Source organism: Trichosurus vulpecula, chromosome 5 (genome assembly GCF_011100635.1).
Source record: "Trichosurus vulpecula isolate mTriVul1 chromosome 5, mTriVul1.pri, whole genome shotgun sequence".
NCBI lineage: Eukaryota > Metazoa > Chordata > Mammalia > Diprotodontia > Phalangeridae > Trichosurus > Trichosurus vulpecula.
The window spans coordinates 93586582-93608250 of NC_050577.1; the positions used below are offsets into that span (position 1 = coordinate 93586582).

At 40.0% G+C, this 21669-nt stretch overlaps 1 protein-coding gene across 1 annotated transcript in view; it reads left to right on the top strand.

The window, feature by feature from the left end:
* The first annotated feature begins 618 nt into the window (after positions 1-618).
* Positions 619-21669, top strand: part of RHEB (Ras homolog, mTORC1 binding) — a 63407-nt gene continuing 42356 nt past the window's right edge. The window contains exon 1 of the mRNA XM_036762017.1: positions 619-1410. Within this exon, the coding sequence (XP_036617912.1) occupies positions 1359-1410 (52 nt within the window). The 5' untranslated portion in view covers positions 619-1358. The remainder of the gene's footprint in view (positions 1411-21669) is intronic.

Here is a 21669-nt window from a genome sequence, read left to right on the forward strand (position 1 = left end):
GTTTATTCGATGCTTCGGGAAGCCTGGTCTGGCAGAGTTGTGCCGGGGTCATCGGGGGATAAATGGACTCAAGGGCCAGGACACTGATTGGTGAGGCGGCCACCAGGCGCGGGTGAACGAGGCCTTTGACTGGGGATCGGCCCGGCTTCTTAGGTCAGAAAGCAAGGCCCCGTCCTGGAAGGCAAGGCTTTAGGGGACTTCCTGCTCGGAGCCAGGTGACTACAGGAGAAGCTATTTCCAGGCAGGCGCGCTAATAAGCCTAATGCGGCCGGCCGGAGCTAAGACCCACGTTTGTCGCAATGGCTTTCGTCAAATTATTAAACAGCGCCGTCGCATCCCCTCCCACTCCCCTACGCCAAGTCTGGCTCTCACGCTTCCACACGTAAACCGGCTATTTTTACAAGTCACCGACCGAGCAACCGCCCAATGATCCAGAGCGTCCTTATCGTAAGAGCCGCGCGCCTGGAGCCTTTTATGGACTCACCTGGCGCGCGCCGAACCAACCGCCCAACATTCCTCTCCAACCACCGTCGCGCTCGCTCCTCTCTGCCCCGCCCCCTCCGCTCTCCTTTCGCCAATCCCAGAGGAGCTCTCTTTTACCCCGCCCTACCCTCTCGCGTTTCAAAGCCTACTAACGCCACCGGCGCCCCACCGCGCGGCTGATGCCAGGAATTTATTTTTAGCTCGGAGGTGTCGAGACCAACTCACCGCCCAGTCCTCCGGAACCGCCTCCTTTCCGCTTGGCTTCCCCTAGCCCAATGGGAAAAGGAGTTTCCGTCGCGTCATTGCTCAAGTGGGTGGAAGGGCGCCCAATCAGCGCTCGGAAAGAAGAAGCGTAATTAATAAGCGGCGGAGAGGAGGGGGGTTGATGACGCAGCGAGTTTTGGTCGTGACTTTTTCTAGAAAATCTTAAGGAGCTTTTTTTCCTTTTAAACCCAGCCCACCTTACTTTTGGTGGAAAAGGAGCGGGCAGGGAAAGAACGATTGAGTGGGACTGTATGTGTATGTGTGTGCGTTTGGCGGCGGTGGTGGGGGAAGCCTGACACTCGGGTCACGTAGGGGAGGGGCCTAACCGGGAGGGAGAGGGTGGTGTCACGTGTGTGTGTTGTGGGGGGAGGGGGGTCGGTGTCTCGCGGTCGGTTCCGGGCGGTTGGGGGGGGGGAGTGAAGCGGGGGGAACTCAGGAGCGGGGGAGAGAGACCCAGCCCGAGCCCGCGCCAGCCCGCCCGCCGTCGCCGCCGCTTCTCCTCTGTATGTCGCTCTCCCCGGCCGCCGCTGCCGCCGTCGTCTCCAGCACCAGCAGGAGCCGCCGCCGCCGCGGTTGATGTGGTTTGGGCCGGGGCTGCGGAGTGTGAGAAGATGCCGCAGTCCAAGTCCCGGAAGATCGCTATCCTGGGGTACCGGTCCGTGGGTGAGTCAGTCGTCGATCTTACCCCCTCCCGCCTCCCGTTATGTCCCCCTCCCCCGGCCCAGTGTAGAGGGTTCTTCTCCTGGCGCCCTCCTCCAGCCCCCGATCCCCCCCGGAGGCGGCGTTGGCGGCCCCCGGGAAGTTTGCAGGCGCGGCGTGTCCATGTGCAGGGCGGGAGGGTGGGAGCCGAGGCCGCCTCCTGCCTCCACCCCCGGGCGGGGGCTGCAGCGCGTGTTTCATAACCAGGCGGCCCCGGCAACCACCATTTTGAGGGGAGAGTGGCCGCGGCGGCCCCGGCTCGGGGGGAAGGGGTGGATCCGGCCCGCGTTCCTCGGGTGCCCTGCACTTCCTCCCCGTCCCAGGGCCTGGGGAGCCGGGCAGCCCCGGGCCCCTTCCGCCTTTCCTCGCGTCTGGACAGACAGGTGGCGGGGCCGGCCCGGGTCGGCCTCGGGAGGCGGGGTGGGAGGAGGAAGAGGATGTGTCCGAGGAAGGGGTGGGTGTGGAAGAGGAAACTGCGGGGGGTGGGGGAGGGCGGTGCGTGGTTGGTTGGGGAGGGCCGGAGAGGCTCTCGGGCTGGAGCTGTCGTACTAGCATTTCCACCCCCTACCCACCCATCCCCCGGCCGCTCCTGAGTTATGGTGTTTCCCAAAAGGATGAAATCACTCTTACATTCTACGAACCCCTTCGTTTGGACCCCACTCTAAATTCCTTTTATCCCTGGCGACTGCTAATAACTTTTTAGATTTTAACAAAGATCTTTGTAAGTTGAAGAAAGAGACATATGCCCATTGTACATTTAACAAATTAAGTGATCTGAGACTTTAGTTTTATTAAATGGCCGTTGGCCCATTGTATTGGGCATCTTTGCAGGCCCCCCCCCCAAACCCTTTCTAGATTAAAAAAAATTTTTTTTTAACCTGGGAACTACTTGGACCCTACCAAATTCAAGACCTGTATAATGTAGAAACACTTAAATAGGAAAAAAATAAATTCTGGTATCCAGAATTAAAAGGTAAAATCTCTAATACCTTGAATGACACTAAAAATTATCTTTTCCTTAGGCATACTTTAATAAGGTCAGATAATTGTAACCAGGTTGACTTGAAATATTTCAAAAGTTATTTTTAAAAAAGAAGTTGACATACATTTGAATCTAGTTCTGGAAATTGCCATCTTTCTCAATCAATGAACCCACTTTGTGCTTAGGTGCTGAAGATCAGAAACCAAACACGATTTCTTCCTTCATAAAACTGACCTTTTAAAGTCAAAATTTTAGCATAGTTGTATATAGAGTATACTCTGGCTTAAAAAAAAACTTATTGAGTACAGAGTTTAAGTTCTTTAGTTTACAATAGTAACATTATCAGAAGAAAGCATGTAACTAGTTTATTGAATGAATTTACCTTGGTGACTGACATACTTATTTCTCTTCTCCCCTTTTTTTATTCTATTCCCCATCCATAGCTCTCTGGGTTCATTGGCTAAGATATTCTATTCATAGTTATTCACTTTTCACATTTTTTAATGAAAGTAACCCCCCTCCCCCCCATCATGGTGACATGGTGTATCATAGGCATTTAGAGGAGGAATTGATTCCACAGACCTCCTGTTTTTCTTTCACGCGGAAGTGTGACTTTGAAGGTGATGCATTGCCTAGTCATAGAAAAGAGCCTTAGGTTGCAGCCTTAATGAATCCCTAAAAAAATCTTTTAGTGCTCTTACTGCAATCAAGTCAGTCAAAGCACCTACCATGTGCAAGGTACTGTGCTAATAAGCTCTGGAAATACAAAAGGAGCTTAGGGTTTGATGGGAGAGATAATGTGCACACAGCTATGTACAGACCATCTGCCCTGAATTCTATGAGAACTGGGGTTCTAAATTTCAGCAACCTGAAACACTTAGATACCTAAAACATCCTTCTTTGAACTGTCATTTTCATCCTCCCTTCTCTCCTGTTCTCTCTTTCCCCACCCCTTCCATTTGAGCAGCGATTCTAGATTCTGTAAGTTGTGTTACTGTTACTTGTTAAATGACTTCTGGCTAACTCCCCCGTTTCATTTAACAATAATGGTCCAAAATCAGATGTGTAGTCTGTCTTGGGAACCACCTGAAGGTGACGTCAGAGAATGATGAAGTTAGAAGAGAACTCAAGCTTTTCTGACCCAGCCAGCTCTTTGCCCTGGAGCAAATCAGTGTCTGAATGATGTGCTATTGATGCTTCCTTCCCCCCCCTTTGGAGCACAAAGCCCTGGAACTTGTACAGTGTGTCTCTGGAGGCCATCTCAGGGTTTTAGCATGCTGCTGGTTAAGGACTTTATATCCAAGGGAAATATCTTCCGTTTCAATTTATACTCTTTTCTCTTAGTATTTAGTGAATATGTAAAGCCAATCCCCGTAAAAACTCAGATGGTTTTTCATTCTCTATTCATGGCATTTGAGAGCCTGCTGTTTTGTACAGTCCGAGGCACTATGAAGAATACAATAGGAGCTGTAAGACCTGTTTTCTGTCCTTTTTCGTTTTTGTCACATCGCTTGGGACAATCTCCAGTTTCTCTGCATCCTTTTTCAAGTTTGATGACTGAAACTGGATTCACTGTTCTAATAAAGTTCAGACTGATCCTAGCCCTTGTATTCAACTAGTGTGTTCACATCAGATACGCACTGCCGTCCCACATAGCTATTCTTGACCATGACCAACAAAAACATGTGATCACAACAAATGTAATTTTTGTGTGGCAACTATACCAAAAATAGTTAACAGCTATGGAGTTTGGGGGATTCACTGACACTATTTGCTGGTGATGTCATACCACAGAATTAACAATAGTAACACAATGGAACTAGCAATAAGGTAACATTGATTAGGAGTATTGCTTTAGGAATACTAGTCTTTTTAAAGGTCAGGTTTAACTAGTTAATTTCCATATAGTTTGACTTTGTTTTTAAGTTATAAATATTGTTTCTTAATGCATTGTTACTAATTATAAGGCACATAAGTAATTTAAACATTACCTTTTTTCTCTCCAAAGCTAACATTATATATTATATTTGATGTCTTTTTCTCAGTTCTCGTCCTTTTCTACTTAACTCCAGCATTTGATTCTTTTGGCTACCGCTCTCCTTCTGGATACTCAGTTCTCTGGGTTTTTATGACACTGCTCTCACTTGGTTCTCTTACCTGTCAAGACCTCTCTTCAATATACTTTGCTGGATCATTAGCACATCACCTAACTTTGGGTATACGTCATGACTATTCTGGGCTGACTTCTTTTTGTGTTCTCTGTGATCTTATCAGCTTCCATGGCTTCGATTATAATTTCTATGCTGGTGGCTCTGGTATTTATATATTTAATATTGATCTCTCTTCTGAGCTCCTGTTGGACATTTGAAAGTGGTTTTCCATAGACATTTCAAATTCATTATGTCAAGAGTAGAATCCCTTTTCACAACTTCCATGTTTCTATGTAAGGCACTAATATCCTTCCGGTCATCCAGCTTGTCATCCTTGAATTTTTACTCTTATTCAGTCCACATATCTGTTCATTTGCCAAATCTTGTTATTTCTATCTCTCCAGTATCTCTTAAATTTGTCCTTTTCTCCATACCAACACCATAGTTCAGGCCCTCGTCTGAGGAGCATGGGGGGGGCCCCCCTAGATCTTACTGTTCCTACTGTTACAAGCTAAGATTTCATTCTAATGCCCTATTTGGTTACCACCATAATTTAGGCCATGATCACATCTTGGCTTGCGTCTTGAGATAATATCATCTCTGTCTTCCCCCAATCCATCCTCCACATAGCTACCAAAGTGGTTTTTCTAAAGCATGGATCAGAGCAAGTGCCCTCCCTATTCAATAAATATTCCAGTATTTATTGCCTCTAGGATTAAACTCTTTTGTGTAGTTTTTAAAGCCTTTTACAACTTAGTCTTAACCTATCTTTCCAGCCTTATTATACATTACTATAAAGAAGTCTTCTTGCTGGTCTTGACACAGTATACTCTGTCTCTCATCTCCACTTGGAAAGTCTCCTTTGCCTGCAGTATACTCCCTTTCTCACTTCCCGTATCTTAAAATTTCCTCTCATACCGTTTCTGACCATACCGAGCCTTTTCTGAACTCCACCTCCAGTGGCTAGTAGTGCTTTTCCTCCAGCCTCCCTAATATTATGTATGTTGTATATACACTTAAATGTACATAGTGTCTCCCCAGGTAGACTGCAAGTTCCTTGAGAGTGGGGACTCTCATTTTTGTCTTTGTATCCATAGTGCCTGGCAAGTAAGTAATAGGGACTTAACAAATGCTTGGTTATTGACGTGTAAAGTTAGTTTTGAGGTCACCTAAAATTGTGGCTTTCAGCTTGTGCTTAATTAGTAGTTGCCAAATTTGCCAACCATCTTTAGTACACGCAAGTATTGCAGTACTTTTAAGTAGTTGACATCTTTCTAGGATGCATAGAGAATGAGTAGAAACAAAGCTTAACTCATTCTTTGGGTTTGTGATCTCCCTCATATAGGTACTCCAACCTCTGGAAATCATTTTCCAACTTTCCCTCCTTGACTCTTCCTTGTATTAAAGAAAAATAAGTAAAACAAATGGATAGAGCTTATTCACGTTTTTACATAACGCATCTATAGAGGTTTCACCCTATGTATTGGAAGCCTTTGTCTAGTACTTTGAACCAGTTTAACTTGTAATGAGGTTTATTAGAGAAAATAATTCCCAGAAATGTGAAAGCCAGGGCATCAAATGTAGTAAAATCCTTTTTTGCTTAATTCAGTTCGATAAACATTAAGTGCCTACTATGTGCCAGGCATTGAGCTAAGTGCTTGGGATTTAAAAAGAGACAAAAGATAGTCCCTGGCCTCAAGGAGCTTATGATCTAATGAAAAATAAGCCCTCCCTCCCTCCAAATTATTAAAATTATTAGCTTGCAAAGAAGACCAAAATGAATCAGATTGTAGGGGAAGCTGGGAGTAACTCTGACTCATTGGGTATTTTAATAGGGCCAATATTTTTGCATAGTACAGACTCTTCTGAAGTTACTAGGTGATGGAAGAGTACTGTGATCTAAACTCTAGCTTCTCCTTATCATGGAAAAGATCCAATAACTTGACAGTAGGTGTTTTTTAGAATCTCTTCAAAGTGTCTCATTTTTCATATTATTCCAAACCTTTCAGTTACATATTTCTAAAGTGCTGAGTGATATTTGGACGCCCTTTGTATAACTTCAGAGTGGGTCAGTCTTTATGCTTTACCTTTATGTGTAATAGTATGTGTTAACAGGAAAAGTTCCACAGCAAGACTCTAGTGTATTAAAATTAATCATTAATATTTTTCCAAAGTGTAGTGTGCTGTGATAGCAATTCTCTCATAGTTTCTTTGTTTTTCCCATAATTTCTTGATACTGTCATTTGTGGAACAACTCTTGGGATCTTCAGTTTTTCTTCTGTCATAAAGAAAACTGTTCATGTAGGCTTCCCTCCTCCCTTATTGACAAAAGATGTGACCTTTGGTACTAGATCTTAGATTTGCCCAAGAGCTAATCAGACAAATAGAAATACAGGTGATAGAAACAACAGTGTTCTGAAGGACTAGAAACATTTGGAATTTTTTTTTTAAATTGGAAAGTTGCTCTTAACTCTGCCAGCAGAATATTCTTTATATTGGTTGGTTGGATTTTGAGTGTTTTATTAGATAGTATTCATCTGATGTCTTTGTCACTATGTTAGTTTCTTAATGGGGAACTGAGAAGATACTGGCATTATGCTGCTGAGTATATTTACCTTAGTACAACAGTCCATACAATCAGAAATCCATCCTAGCTGACCCTTTTATGGTAAAAACTGGTCAAACATAGTGTACTATATTATCTGCTTATGTGTATCTGCCTAACTTCCTTGTTAGTATCTGCCAAGCTTCCTTTGACCTCCTACCCCTCTTCCCTTACTTTCAGAGTATTCCCAGCCCTCTGGAGGAGCCTTATACCAGTATCCTACAACTTGAGCAGCATTTCAGCCTGAAGTGCTTAAACTCCAAGTGTTAAACTTGAAAAGGAACTTGCCTTTTAAATAATTGCAAGTCATGTCTCGCTCAGATAGTAACTTTGTGTTCGTTCTGAATAGCAAGAAGAAATAGCCAAAGAAAGGGGGAGAATTGTTATCACTAAATTTTAGCTAACTTTCATTTTACCTCTGACTTCAGTGTAAATCTTGATGAGTTACTGTTCTTGGGTAAATGGGAGTAATAATCTCAGAGTAATAAAAATTTTCAAGGGTAGCACTAGAGTAAGACTCAATGTAATCTTCCTCTCCCAAGTTTAGAGTGAAAGTAATGGTGGAAAATTACTATGCAAAGAGAGCTGAGTTCAGAATCTAAGCATCTGAGTTCAAACCCTAGTCCTGCCATTTACTGTATGACATTGGGTGATTACCTTCATCTCTCTGGGCCTCACTTTATTCATCTGTAAAATTAGGGGGGTCAGACTGACCTCTGCAGCCCCTTTCAGTTCCACAATCTGTACCAGAGTCAAGTACAGTAATTTGATCCACACCTGAAAAGTGGGTGCGTCTGGCTAGGTCCAAGGATGTAAATTTGTGACGTCTTCCCACCAGGAATATCCAGCTTTCTCCTTGGTCACCAGAAACAGTCACCCTTCCCTCCTTTCCAAGTTAGTCCACTGAGCACTAAGTCGCTACTTTGTAAATTAATAGAGGGATATGAAAGAATAAAAAGCATACTTCTGTGTTATATGAACTGTAAAATCAGAATAATTTTGTAGGTCTTGTAGATTTTGTTGTTCAGTTGTGTTAGACTCTTCATGACCCAATGTACAATTTTCTAGGTAAAGATGCTGGAGTAGTTTGCCATTTCCTTCTCCAACTCATTTTTACAGAAGAAGAACTGAGGCAAACAGGTTAAGTGACTTGCCCAGAGTCACAGAGCTAATGTCTGAGGCTGGATTTAAACTCATGAATATGAGTCTTCCGAGTTCCAAGCCCAGTGCTCTGTTCTGGCCGCCTAGATGCCAGGACTTGTAGGTTGACCTTCTTAAATGTCTTCAAAATATAATTAAAAAGTAGTTAGGGTTTTAAACCCAGAAATATACCAGGGCTAATATATGAATAACTCAAGTTTCTTATGTTCTGTGCACAGGGTGCACATTTAATAGTGTTATGATGTTCTGTACAACTTTAATAAATGTTTATTGAACAGAATTTTTTATAAATGAAGATTAAGATGTGGAAGACATTTTTATAAATTTGTGGCTTTTGTTGGACAGTGGCACAATAGGCAGCCTAAAGGATGCTGATGATCCAATTTTAAAATCTCAACAGGCTGTAATAAAGCACTACCACCAAGAAAATGGCCTTTAATAGGTATAAATGCAAAAGCCTGCATTTGGATTTAAGAAAATGGGACTAGATAAGGGAGAACTTTTCTTGGTTTGTAAGAAAGATAGGTGATTTCAGTTAATAAAAACTTGCTTAATTCATTACATACTTGATAAAAGTGCCTCACTGTTCTGTTTACTTGGAACGTAAAAGAGAATAGTCCCTACTCTCAAGAAACTTAGATTCTACAACAATTTGGATAGTGCTTTATATTTTGCAAAACACTTTTGTACATGATTTTCATTTGAGCCTTGCCAAAACCTGTGAGATCGGCAGAGGTATGTCAAAATACTAACTCACAAAGTACTTGAAGGTTTACAAACCACTTACCTTATAACAAGCATTTATTAAGCACCCATTATGTACCAGGGATAAAAAAAAATAAATCTTTATTGACTGAAATACAAAAATGAGCCTCCCAGAACTTATATGAGGGAAGAAGGAGGAGGAGATAAAGACAGTCACAAATAAATACCACCTGTATATAAAGTAAATATGTGGTAAATTGGTATGTGATCTGGAGAAGAGCTGGGAATCAGGAAAGGCTTTTTGAAAGAATTGAGTTGAGCTGAGCTTTGAAGGGAGTGAGGGGTTCCAAGTGAGGAGAGTGTATTCCAGGCTCCACGTGTGGGACCTTTCAGAAGAAGTCCTGGAGGAGGGATATAGGGTGTAGTGTGAAGAGAACAACAGGTTGATTGGTACGTGGAGTGCATGATGGCTGTAATGGGCAATAAGCCTAAAAAAGGAAAGCTTCAGGAGCGATACAGATAAAAAAGTAGACAGTTGTTTCTGTTGAGCAGCTCACAAACTTAATTGTATGGACAACACATGAGGAGGGAATTCAGCTGCAGGGTAGATGCACAGGCTAGGAATCCAGAACCAGATTCTCTGCAATTTTAACCCTGGTCAAACCAAGGAATTTGTACGTGTGTACATAAACATACATAGGGGCAGTAGAGTGCCGCTGAACTTTCTTGAGCAAAGTCTGACTTGCCCTTTAGGAATATCACTTTGGCAGCTATGTGGAGGAAGGATTGAGAGTTGTCAAAGAAGAAATGTATTAGTATATTTCTCTTTAGCATAGGCACAAACCAGCTAAAATTTTTTTTATTAGTTTAACTTTCTAAATTCAAGTATTTGTAACTTAGAGAAATGTCCACTCCAACATAGTCTCCTTCCGTGTCTTCCCTCACCCTACTCCTCTCTGTCTTAAAGTTTTGAATTAATGTTTTAGAACAGTGGCTGCTAACAACAATCACTTATCTTCAGCAAGAACTAATAAATTCTTTGCTTGACCACTCCCCTCAGGAATTGAAAAGGTCTCCTCCTTGGAATATTCTGAACAAAAAAAGGTGTTGTGGAGGGGAACTTCCTTCTAAATGGAAAAGAGGGTACTTCTCTACTTCCTTCCCTCTAGGTTTTCATGACATTGCTCTTGCTGGTTCTTGCTTATCCTGGTGGTTCTTCCTTTGACCATCCCTTCTCAAGTCTCCTTGGTTGGATCTTCAATATCCAGGTTATGGCTCCATCCTTGAGTGCCTCAAAAGGTTTTGCTTGGGTCCTCATCTCTTTTCCTCTTTCTTTTTTGGCTTGGTGATTTCTTCAGCTGCATAGATTCAGCTAACTTGGCCTTTTTGCATTCTAAGTGCATAATAGTGTCAAATTTGTTGACTTGGGTAAGTCACAGGCAAAGGCAAGGTTCTTAATGATATAAGGGGTGCTTTCCCCCTAAGTTTGTTTTCCAACCTTAATCCTTTTGTTCTTGACCTAACCCACCTTCCTCAGGGGAAGTATCTGGAAAGGGTTTTTTAATTAGAGAAATATTTATTTCTTGATTATTTACAGAGAAACTGAACAGGAGGTTTCCACAGAGAGGATGTTGGGTATGGGAAGACCAATTAAGAGGCTATGAGTATATCCTAGGTGAGAGTTGAGGAAGGCATGAAGTAGAGTGGTGGCCCTATGGACGAAAAGGAATGGATGGGAGAGATGTTGAGGAGGTAGAATTACCAACAGGTAAGTAATATGAATATCACTGTCATGATTATTAAGATGAGGAAGTTGAAACTTAGAAATTGTGGCCTGTGTATTACCACCTAGCTTGTTTCTTGTTAGAGCCAAGACTCAAACACAGGTTTTCTGACTCCAAATCCTGTGTTCTTTCCACAAAACTCACTGACTTACATTTCTGTACAGGTGAGGAAACTGAGGGTCCCATCTGTCAAGAAACTTACACAAGATAAGATAGCCAGTATGTGTCAAAACTGGAACTGAGTCCTGGACTCTGTTCTCCCTCAGAACTACTTGGTGATTTCATTAGCTTCTATTGTTTCAATTATAATTTTTATACAGGTGACTCTCAGATTTATATGTTCAGTCCTAAACTCTCTCAACTTCTGGTCTCACATCTCAAACTACTTATTGGACGTTGCACTCGAGGTGCCACAGACATCTTAAACTCAGCATGCCCCAAAATGAAACAATGTCATTATCTTTCCCTCCAAACCCTCCCCTCTTTCTAGCTTTCCTGTTACTGTTTAGGTTACCACCAGTCCTCTAAGCTTGAAACCTTAGGTGTCATCTTCAGTTCTTCTCTCCCATCCCTTCCATATTCAATCTATTGCCAAAGCCTGTGTATTTATCTTCATGATATTTCTCATGTATAGCCCCTTGTCTCCTCTTACACTGCCACCACTCTGGTGCAGGCCCTCATTCCCTCACACCTGGACTGTGGCTATTTTGATAGTGCCTACTTACTGATCTCCCTGCCACAAGTTTCTCCCCATTAATGGTCAGGTCTGATTATGTTACCCTGCAACTCAATAAACTCCAGTGGCTTCCTATTATCTCCAGGATCAAATATGAAATCGTCTGGCATTCATAGACCTTCAGGACCTGATCCCTTCCTATCTTTTCAGTCTTCTTACACCTCTTTTACCTCCCTCTAACTGCTCTTTAATCCAGTAACACTGGCCTCCTTGCTATTCCTTGAACAAGACACTCCTCCCAACTGGGAATTTTCACCTTTCCTCTCTTTGCCTCCTAGCTTTCTTCAAGTCTCAGCTACCTTGTATAGGAAGCCTTTCCTGATCCTCCTGTATTCTAGCACCTTCCTCTGTTTATTTCCAGTTTATCCTGTATCTATCTTAGTTATTCATAGTTGTTTGCATGTTGTCTCCCCCATTAGATTGTGATCTCCTTGAGGGTAAGAACGATTTTTTCCTTTTTTCATTGCTTAGCACAGTGTAATGTAGTACTTAATAAGTACTAGTTGATTGACTAATTCTGACTTAAAGTCCAATGTTCTTTCTACTTATTATTCATCATTTGCTATTTCAGGCTAAGTTAATACATGTATTAACCTCTAGAACAAGAACTCTTAATTTTTATCTGTCATAGACCCATTCATTAATCTTTTGAAACATATGGATGCCTTCTCAGAATATTTTATTAGAAATTTCACAATTGAAGAAAATGCAAAGTTTAATTAGAGGTCAGTGAAAAATAAAATATCTAATTTTTTTTTCCCATCCAAGTTTATGAACCCCCTCCCCCCCCCAAATCTGTTTATGTGTCAGTCTGTGGATCCTAGTTACAAACTCATGATCTAGATCATCCCCCTGTGCATCACCATTTCCCCCATCCCTCACTGCCCCAGTCATGAGATGGCTGGACAGGAAGTGCTTGCTACATGGCAATTCTATAATCCTAGTAAGGTGGAAGACCACCAGCTGTCCTGTCACTGGGTCCATTCACTAACTGTCATCTGTCTCACTGCAGCAGCCTTAGGACTGACTAGCCTTTCCATCCACCTCGCTGGTGAAATCTCTCATGTGTTGTCCTTTTTTAAGGTCCCCACCCCACCTCCCCAATTAGGTATGAGCTAGAAGATAGGAACTTTAAGAGATAGGAACTAACTCACTTTTTTCTTTGTGTTCCCTACTCCCTCTTCCTCCTCTCCCTTTACACAGTGCTTGGTATGTAGTAAGCACTTAATACATGCTTTTTAAATTCATTCTTTGAATTCCCACTGTTAAGTTTCTAGTTTTCAATCATAGACTTTCCTTTTGGGGGTACTAGTGTGCACTTGAGATACCATCCTGTTGTTTCATTTTCCATTCATGACTAGTCCATTTATGAGAAGACAAGACGTGGAGTGATTTTGGTCTATATTGGTGTGCACTAATGCTGATGAAATCAGGGATGCTTGTAAATGGTAACGAATTTTGAACTGTGAAACTCCATATCTCTTAATAGTAATAGTTTACATTCATATAGTGCAGTGCAATGGACAAGAATCTGTTTAGTACTTAGGTATCGAGCACCGTACCAGGCACTGAGAGTACACATAAAAAAAAAAAAAAGCCTCTGTTCTCAAAGAGCTCACATTCTAGTTGGAGGAGACAACCCACTGGAAAGTTCAACTGCAGAGTACCTGGAAGGGCCTGGTGATCTTTAGGCCACAGGTGATGAGGCCCAGTCGTTCTTGGGACTTAGATTTATAAACTCTTCTCCCTGCAGTAGGTATATGGTAAAGATGATTGGTCCAGGACTCCCCAGAGTCTAACATAATACTTTATACAGTAGGTATTTATTATAAATGTTGGTTGAATTAAATGACATAATTTGAAGACCTCCTTGTTCTTTTTTCCCTCTTTACTCTTTCAATCCAGCAAATGTCATTCTTTTGTGTAACTAAAATGTTTAATTTTTAGAATAATGGAGCTGGGAAAAATCTACAGAGATTATCTTGTCCACATTCTTGGCAAGCATTCATCTTTATTATCTTAGATGACTGTCTTATTTTAAAGGCTCTGGGAAACAATTCCACATTCGTTCTTGACAGTCTTTTTTCACTGTTTAACAAGATTGACAATAAAATTCTTTTTCTGATCTAACCTAAATTCTTCATGCTTTAGTGTAAACTCATTCCTTTTATTTTCCCCTGAGGAACATAGTATACTGGGTCTACTTATGTTACCAGGTATTTGGAGGTACTTCACCATGGTGCCTTAGGTTTTTGTTCATCTCTGATAATCTGAGCTCTTTTAATGTTTACCTCTCATTGTATTTTTCAGCCTTTAATAATTTTTCTTTTGCTCAGTGGACAGATTCTCCACATTCTTTTGAAAAAAAATAGCTTTTGTTTTCACGTTCCTCTTCAACTCATTAAAAATAGAGGATTATAAAGCTGGAATTTACCTTAGAAATACCCTTTACTTTAGAGAGAAAGAAATTGAGGTGTATGTAAATAACATTTATGTTGTGCTTTAAAAATCACAAAGTATTCCTCACAGTTACCTTGTGAAGTAGATTTTTTTATTATCCTCATTTTACAGTTGAAGAAACAAGCTGAGAGAAAGAAGTTAGGTGACCTGTCCAGGGCCACAAAAGTAAGACAGGATTTAAACCCGGGTCTTTTTGATTCCAGATTCAGCATTGTAGCCACTCTTCTACCTAGCTGCCTCAAGTGCAGGGAAGTTAAGCGAGTGATTTGTGGTAGCTCTTTCCCTGAAAGTTCCAAATAGATTGGTATTTTAGTTAAGGACTTTATCAACATTAAGTGTAGTGAATTACCTCATCATTCATCTGTTTACATAGCTCATTGTTGCTTTTTGAAAATACAGAATTCTGACTTACATAGCTCTCTCCAAAGGAACCCAATCTATCTCTTCTCAATTCCCTGCAATTTCCCCCATTGGCCCATTATCTTTTGGGTCATCTGTTACTTTGATTATAGTGTTGTATGTGTTGTAGCCTCCTCACACCCACTATGCTTCCTTGCTTATTCTTCAAAGACTGAAGTGGGCTAGTCATTTATAAAACATAGCCCAAGAATGTCGATATTAATAAGATGCTACAGATATCATCTTCATACATCATAGAGGGGAAAAAAGAGGCTCAGAGGTTGTAGACTTGTCCATTGCCCCAGTCAGTGTCTGAGGTGGGAATTGAAACCAGGTCTTCCTCATTACAAAGCCTGCAGTCTAAACTCTAAATAATAGCTAAGTGGTAGGCAATTCTAAAATACTTTAGGTCTGGACAATTGGCTTTTCAGATTTTTGTCTATTTGGTAAAATTTAATTAACTTTGAAAGCCAGCTCTTTGCATTACATGCATACTCTTGATTATCAGAGCCTAGAGAAGGTATAGGTATTTAGTAATTGATGAATATGAAAATGTAAGTGGTTATTAATGACACTTTCTCTTCCCCTTTCCTTTTGTCTCAACACCTCCTAGGAGAAACTTCTGCCTTTAGATCCCACTCTTCTAATTGATAATTTGCTAATTGGGCCACCATTTCAAGAAGGACCCAAACATGCTTCATTAGCTTTACTGAAGCTTGGACTCATTCTCCAGACTTTTCTTTCTTACTCTTTACCCCTTAGCCACCTTTGAAAGCTCTTACATGTGTTGTCTTTCCCCATTAGAGAGAGTTGGCATTAGCATGTTTGATTTTTTTTTTAATTTAAATTTATTTATTTAACATATTTGGTTTTCAGCATTGATTTTCACAACAGTTTGAATTACAAATTTTCTCCCCATTTCTACCCTCCCCCCACTCCAAGATGGCATATATACTGTTTGCCCTGTTCCCCAGTCAGCCCTCCCCTCTCATCCCCTTTTCCCTTCCTTTCTTGTAGGGCAAGATAAATTTCTACGCCCCATTGCCTGTGTATCTTATTTTTTAGTTGCATGCAAAAACTTTTTTTGTTTTTGAACATCTGTTTTTAAAACTTTGAGTTCCAAATTCTCTCCCCTCTTCCCTTCCCACCCACCCTCCCTAAGAAGTCGAGCAATTCAACCTAGGCCACGCATGTAGCATTATGTATAACCCTTCCACAATACTAATGTTGTGAAAGGCTAACTACATTTTGCTCCTTCCCAACCCATCCCGCTTTATTGAATTTTCTCCCTTGACCCTGTCCCTTTTCCAAAGTGTTTGTTTTGATTACCTCCACCCCCATCTGCCCTCTCCTCCATCATCCCCCCCCTTTTATTTTTTTTTTTTATCTTCCTCCCTCTTCTTTCCGGTGGGGTAAGATACCCAACTGAGTGTGTATGGTATTCCCTCCTCAGGCCAAATCTGATGAGAGCAAGGTTCACTCATTCCCCCCTCACCTGCCCTCTCCCCTCCTCCCACAGAACTGCTTCCTCTTGCCACCTTTATGGGAGATAATCCACCCCATTCTATCTCTCCCTATCTCCCTCTCTCAGTATGTTGCCCTCTCATCCCTTAATTTCATTTTATTTCTTTTAGATATCTTCCCTTCATCTTCAACTCACCCTGTGTCTGCTCTCTCTCTTTTACATATACATATACACACACACACACACACATATACATACATACATGTACACATAGATATATACATACATATACATTCACATATATATATATATATATGCATATTCCCTTCAACTACCCTAATACTGAGGTCTCATGAATCATACACATCATCTTTCCATGTAGGAATGTAAACAAAACAGTTCAACTTTACTAAGTCCCTTGCAATTTCCATTTCTTGATTACCTTTTCATGCTTCTCTTGATTCTTGTGTTTGAAAGTCAAATTTTCTATTCAGTTCTGGTCTTTTCACTGAGAAAGCTTGAAAGTCCTCTATTTTATTGAAAATCCATATTTTGCCTTGGATAGCATGTTTGATTTTAAGTTCATCATCTTATCTGTTTTCTAGAAACTAGTATAAGGAACCTTCAGAAGGCAAAAAGGTATTAAAAATTATGCTATTGAGATATGAGAATATCTTCTCTACTTCAATTGATTATAAAACATTAAGATAATATCCTTAGAGCTAATTGATGAAATTTCAAATTGCTTTAAATTTTGCCTAGTCACTTAAGATGACTGTTTTGGTAATGCTAAAAATGCAATTTTTTACACAATGACCACATTTTTAAATGTTCCCCTTTTGGCCTTTAATTACTAGGATTAATATATTTGCTGTTTTAATTAGCTTTGTCAGGGAGTGGTAGGAAGCATTCATTATGACCCAGATTAAATTATAAAACTATTTTCAATTCTTGCGATGCCAGGAATTGTACCTTCTGAACCAGCAACAGAATGTTTGGGGTGTTTTTCAAGTTGTCAATTTAAAGATGAGTGATTTTTTTAAAAAAAAACTTTTTCTTTACTCATTGGAACACATTAGAAAAACTGGGTAAAAAAAACTATGTAATTGCTTCATATGAATAACTCTTATCTTTATTAACAAAATTTTTTGTGTGTTTTTTTTTTAATTTTGAGTTTCAGATTCTCTCCTTCCATTCTTTCCCTTCCTCCACCTCTTCCCATACCCACTGAGAAGGCAAGCAATATGATATCAGTTATACATGTGAAATGATGTAAAATTCGCTACCCTGTTAGCCATGTTGCAAAAGGTTGGGGGTGGGGAGCAAGAAAAATAAAGTGAAAAAAATTATACTTCAGTTTGCACTCAAGCTCACCAGTTCTGTCTCTGGCGGCGGACAACATTTTTTCATCATTAGTCTTTCAGAATTATATAGATCAGAGTAGTTAAGTCTTTCAGAGCTGATCATCATTACAATATTGTTACTGTGTTACAGTGTTCTGGTTCTGCTCACTTCACTCCGCCTCAGCCCATATAAGACTTCTCAGGTTTTTCTGAAACCATCCTTCTCATCATTTCTTATAGCACAATATTATTCCATCACAATCATATACCACAACTTGATCAGCCATTCCCCAATTGATGGGTATCCCCTCAATTTCTGATTGTTTTCTACAACAAAAAGAGCTGCTATAAATATTTTTGTACATGGTCCTATTAGAACTTCCTTTTCCTTAAAAATAGATCTCCTGTAGCTCTACTGTTTGGCCTCTGTACTTCCCTAGCTTTTAGCGTATCAGATACGAACCCATGCATTGTCTGAGCTAGCTCAGTGTTTGGGAGGCTCTGAAGGAAAGTATGGGAGAGAAGACTGATTACCAAACTGAAGGGCTGCAGAGCTGTGGTGCTGACCTCATTGTTGTATGCCTGTGAAACCTGGAGAGTCTACCAGAGCCATGCCAGGAAACTGAATTGCTTCCATTTGAATTGTCTTAGGAAGATTCTGAAGACCGCCTGGCAGGTCCCAGGCACTGAGGTCCTTACTTGAACTAAACTACCAAGCGTTCAAACTTTTGCTTCAGAGAGCGCAACTCTGATGGGCTGGCCATGTTCGAATGCAAACCATGTGCTTGCCTAAATGATCTTCAGATACAAAACTCAAGAGAGACATAAACGGAGGGGGGGAGGGGAAAACCCCATAAACCTTATTAATCAATAAGGGCAAATTATTTATATCTTTATGTAGGATTATATCATCTTATGTATTTATATATATATATATGTGTGTGTGTGTGTATATATGTGTATATATATATATGTATATACGTCAGTCTTGAGACAAGTACACTTATTATGACAATTGAAAGGGATAAACATAGACTGTGGATGTCTGTATAAAATAACTGATATAAGGACAAAATACATAATTAAGCGATATAAAGGGATGGTTCTGGGAGAAGAGGTAAGGCTGTAGTAGAAAAGGGTAAATTACATCAAATGAAGAGGCACAAAAACACATTGTAGTAGAGGGAAAGAAGGAAGGGAGAAGAGCAGTATTTGAGCTTTACTCTCATCAGATTTGGTTCAAGAAGGGAATAACATGCCCTGATAAGTATAGAAATCTAACTCTCTTGCAGGCAGTAGGAGGGGAAAGGGGGGAAAAAGGGAGGGGGGTGGTCAGAAGGGAAGGGAAGGAGTAGCAGGTGGAAAATGGTAAGATAAGGGAGGGGAATCAAGAGGGGAGGGTAAACTGAGGAAGGCGGCGGTCAAAAGCAAAACTTTGTTGAGGAGTGGAAGGGGAAAGGGAGAAATAAAAGCATAAACGGGGAAATAGGATGGAGAAAAAGGCACAGATAGTAATCATGACTGAATGTGAATGGGATGAACTCTCCCATAAAATGGAAGCAGCAGAATGGATTAAAAACCATAGTACTACAATATGCTGTTAATAAGAAACATTTGAAACGGGGATACACACAGGATAAAGGTAAACGGCTGGAGTAAAATATATTGCGCTTCAGCTAAAGTAAAAAAAAAAAAAAATGGGTAGTAATCCTAATCTTAGACAAAGCAAAAGTAAAGATAGATCTAATTAAAAGAGATAAAGAAGGACACTACATCCGGCTAAGAGGCACCATAAACAATGAAGCAATATCATTGTTTAACATTTATGCACCAAGTGGTATGGCATGCAGAGGAGAGGTTAAGGGAGTTACAGGAAGAAATAGGCAGCAGAACTATAATAATGGGAGAACTCAACCTCCTATCTCTGAACTTGATAAATCTAACCTCAAAATAAATAAGAAAGAAGTTAAGGAGGTGAACAGAATTTTAGAAAAGGCAGAGATGTTAGACCTCTGGAGAAAACTGAATGGGGATAAAAAGGAATATACTTTCTCTTCAGCGGTACATGGCACATGCTCAAAAATTGACCATGTACTAGGGCATAAAAACCTCACAATCCAGTGCAGAAAGGCAAAAGTAGTCAAAGCATCCTTTTCAGATCACGATGCAATAAAAGTTATTTGTAATAAAGAACCATGGAAAAATAAGCTAAAAATTAATTGGAAACTAAATAATCTAGTTCTAAAGAATGAGTGGGCCAAAGAACAAATCATAGAAACAATTTATAACTTCATTCGAGAGAATGACAATAATGAGACAACATACCAAAATTTATGGGATGCAGCAAAAGCAGTTCTTAGGGGAAGTTTTATATTTCTAAATGTTTACATGAATAAAATAGAGAAAAAGAAGATCAATGAATTGGGCATGGAACTGAAAAAGCTAGAAAAAGAACAAATTGAAAATCCCCAATTAAATACCAAATTAGAAATACTGAAAATCAAAGGTGAGATTAATAAAATTGAAACCAAGAAAACTATTGAGTTAATAAATAAAAGAGCTGGTTTTATGAAAAAACCAATAAAGTTGATAAAACTTTGGTCAATTTGATTAAAAAAAAGAAAGAAAATCAAATTACCAGTATCAAAAAGGAAAAGGGTGAATTCACCTCCGATGAAGAGGAAATTAAAACAATAATTTGGAATTATTTTGCCCAATTTTATGCCCATAAATTTGACAACCTTAGGGATATGGATGAATATCTACAAAAATGTAAATTGCCCTGGTTAACAGAAGAGGAAGTAAAATTCCTAAATAACTCCATCTCAGAAAAAGAAATTGAGCAAGCCATCAATGAACTCCCTAGGAAAAAATCTCCAGGGCCAGATGGTTTTACATGTGAATTTTAGCAAACATTTAAAGAACAATTAATTCCTATACTTTATAGACTATTTGGGAAAATAGGTGAAGAAGGTGTCCTACCAAATTTTTTTTGACACAAATACCCAAACCATGTAGAGTCAAAAAAGAGAAAGAAAATTATAGACCAATTTCCCTAATGAATTAGTGATGCAAAAAATTTAAATAAAATACTAGCAAAAAGATTGCAGCAACTTATCACGAGAATAATACACTACGACCAGGTAGGATTTATTCCAGGAATGCAAGGCTGGTTCAATATTAGGAAAACGATCTGCATAATTGATCATAACAACAAAACTAGCAGAAACCATATGATCATCTCAATAGATGCAGAAAAAGCCTTTGACAAAATACAACACCCATTCCTGTTAAAAACACTAGAAGGCATAGTAATAAATGGAGGCTTCCTTAAAATTATAAATAGCATCTATCTAAAACCATCAACAAGTATTGTTTGTAATGGGGATAAGCTAGATGCATTCCCAATAAGATCAGGGGTGAAACAAGGATGTCCATTATCACCCCTACTATTCAGTTTGGTACTAGAAATGTTAGTTGTAGCAATAAAAGAAGAAAAAGAAATTGAAGGAATTAGAATAGGCAAAGAAAAATCTAAATTATCACTTTTTGGTCTGGAGCAGCTCCGCATGCCGAGCACTCTCCAAGCCTACAGATTCGTGCCTTCGGCCTTTCAGACTCTCCCGGCTCAGAAATTTCCCCCACGCAGACTGCTCGCAGTTTCTGACTCTCTCAGATCTGCTCAGATTCACTTTTTTGTGGGAATCTGACAGACCTTGTGAGAGAGCTCCGGTAAGATGCTGCCTTCATGCGGCCATCTTGTTGTGGTTCTTTGAAGATCTTAAAAGCAAACTTATTTTTAATAAATGCCTTTCTTGGTCTGATATTACAAAATATATCTGATGTTTTCCATTACTTTTAAAAACTGCTATTTCACTTGAATTAAGTAACTGAGTTCAGTCTTCTGTGATATATGTTTGGCGCTGATTTATTTTCTTGCTTTTAATGTGGTTTGGTGAATAAAAACACTGAGCTGAAAGTAGAGAGATTGGGTACTTCTATATCATCTGTGGTATAATATTCAGAGAGAAAATGTCTAGTCTGATTTCTTCTATCTGTAAAATGGAAATTTCCTATAGTTATGCTGTGAAGAATTAATTAGTTAATATTACAGAGTATTTGGTATGCTTAAAGAGGTAGAACATACTCTTTGGCTTTATTATTAGACTGTATCTTCTGTCACAGGTCAATTCCAAGAAGTCTCAGTTAAAAGTACTTGGAGAAGATAAACCTTGGGTCAAATACTCCAGACACTTAATAGCAATATGATCCTGGGAAAGTAACTTAACCTCTTTGTGCCTCAGTTTCCTCATATATAAAATGGAGAGAGTTGGACTAGGTTGTCTCTGAGGTATTTTTCAGCTTTCAAATTTTATTTCTGTAAGACAGATCAGCTATATGTACATTCTTGGAATTTGACATTTTTCTTTAAA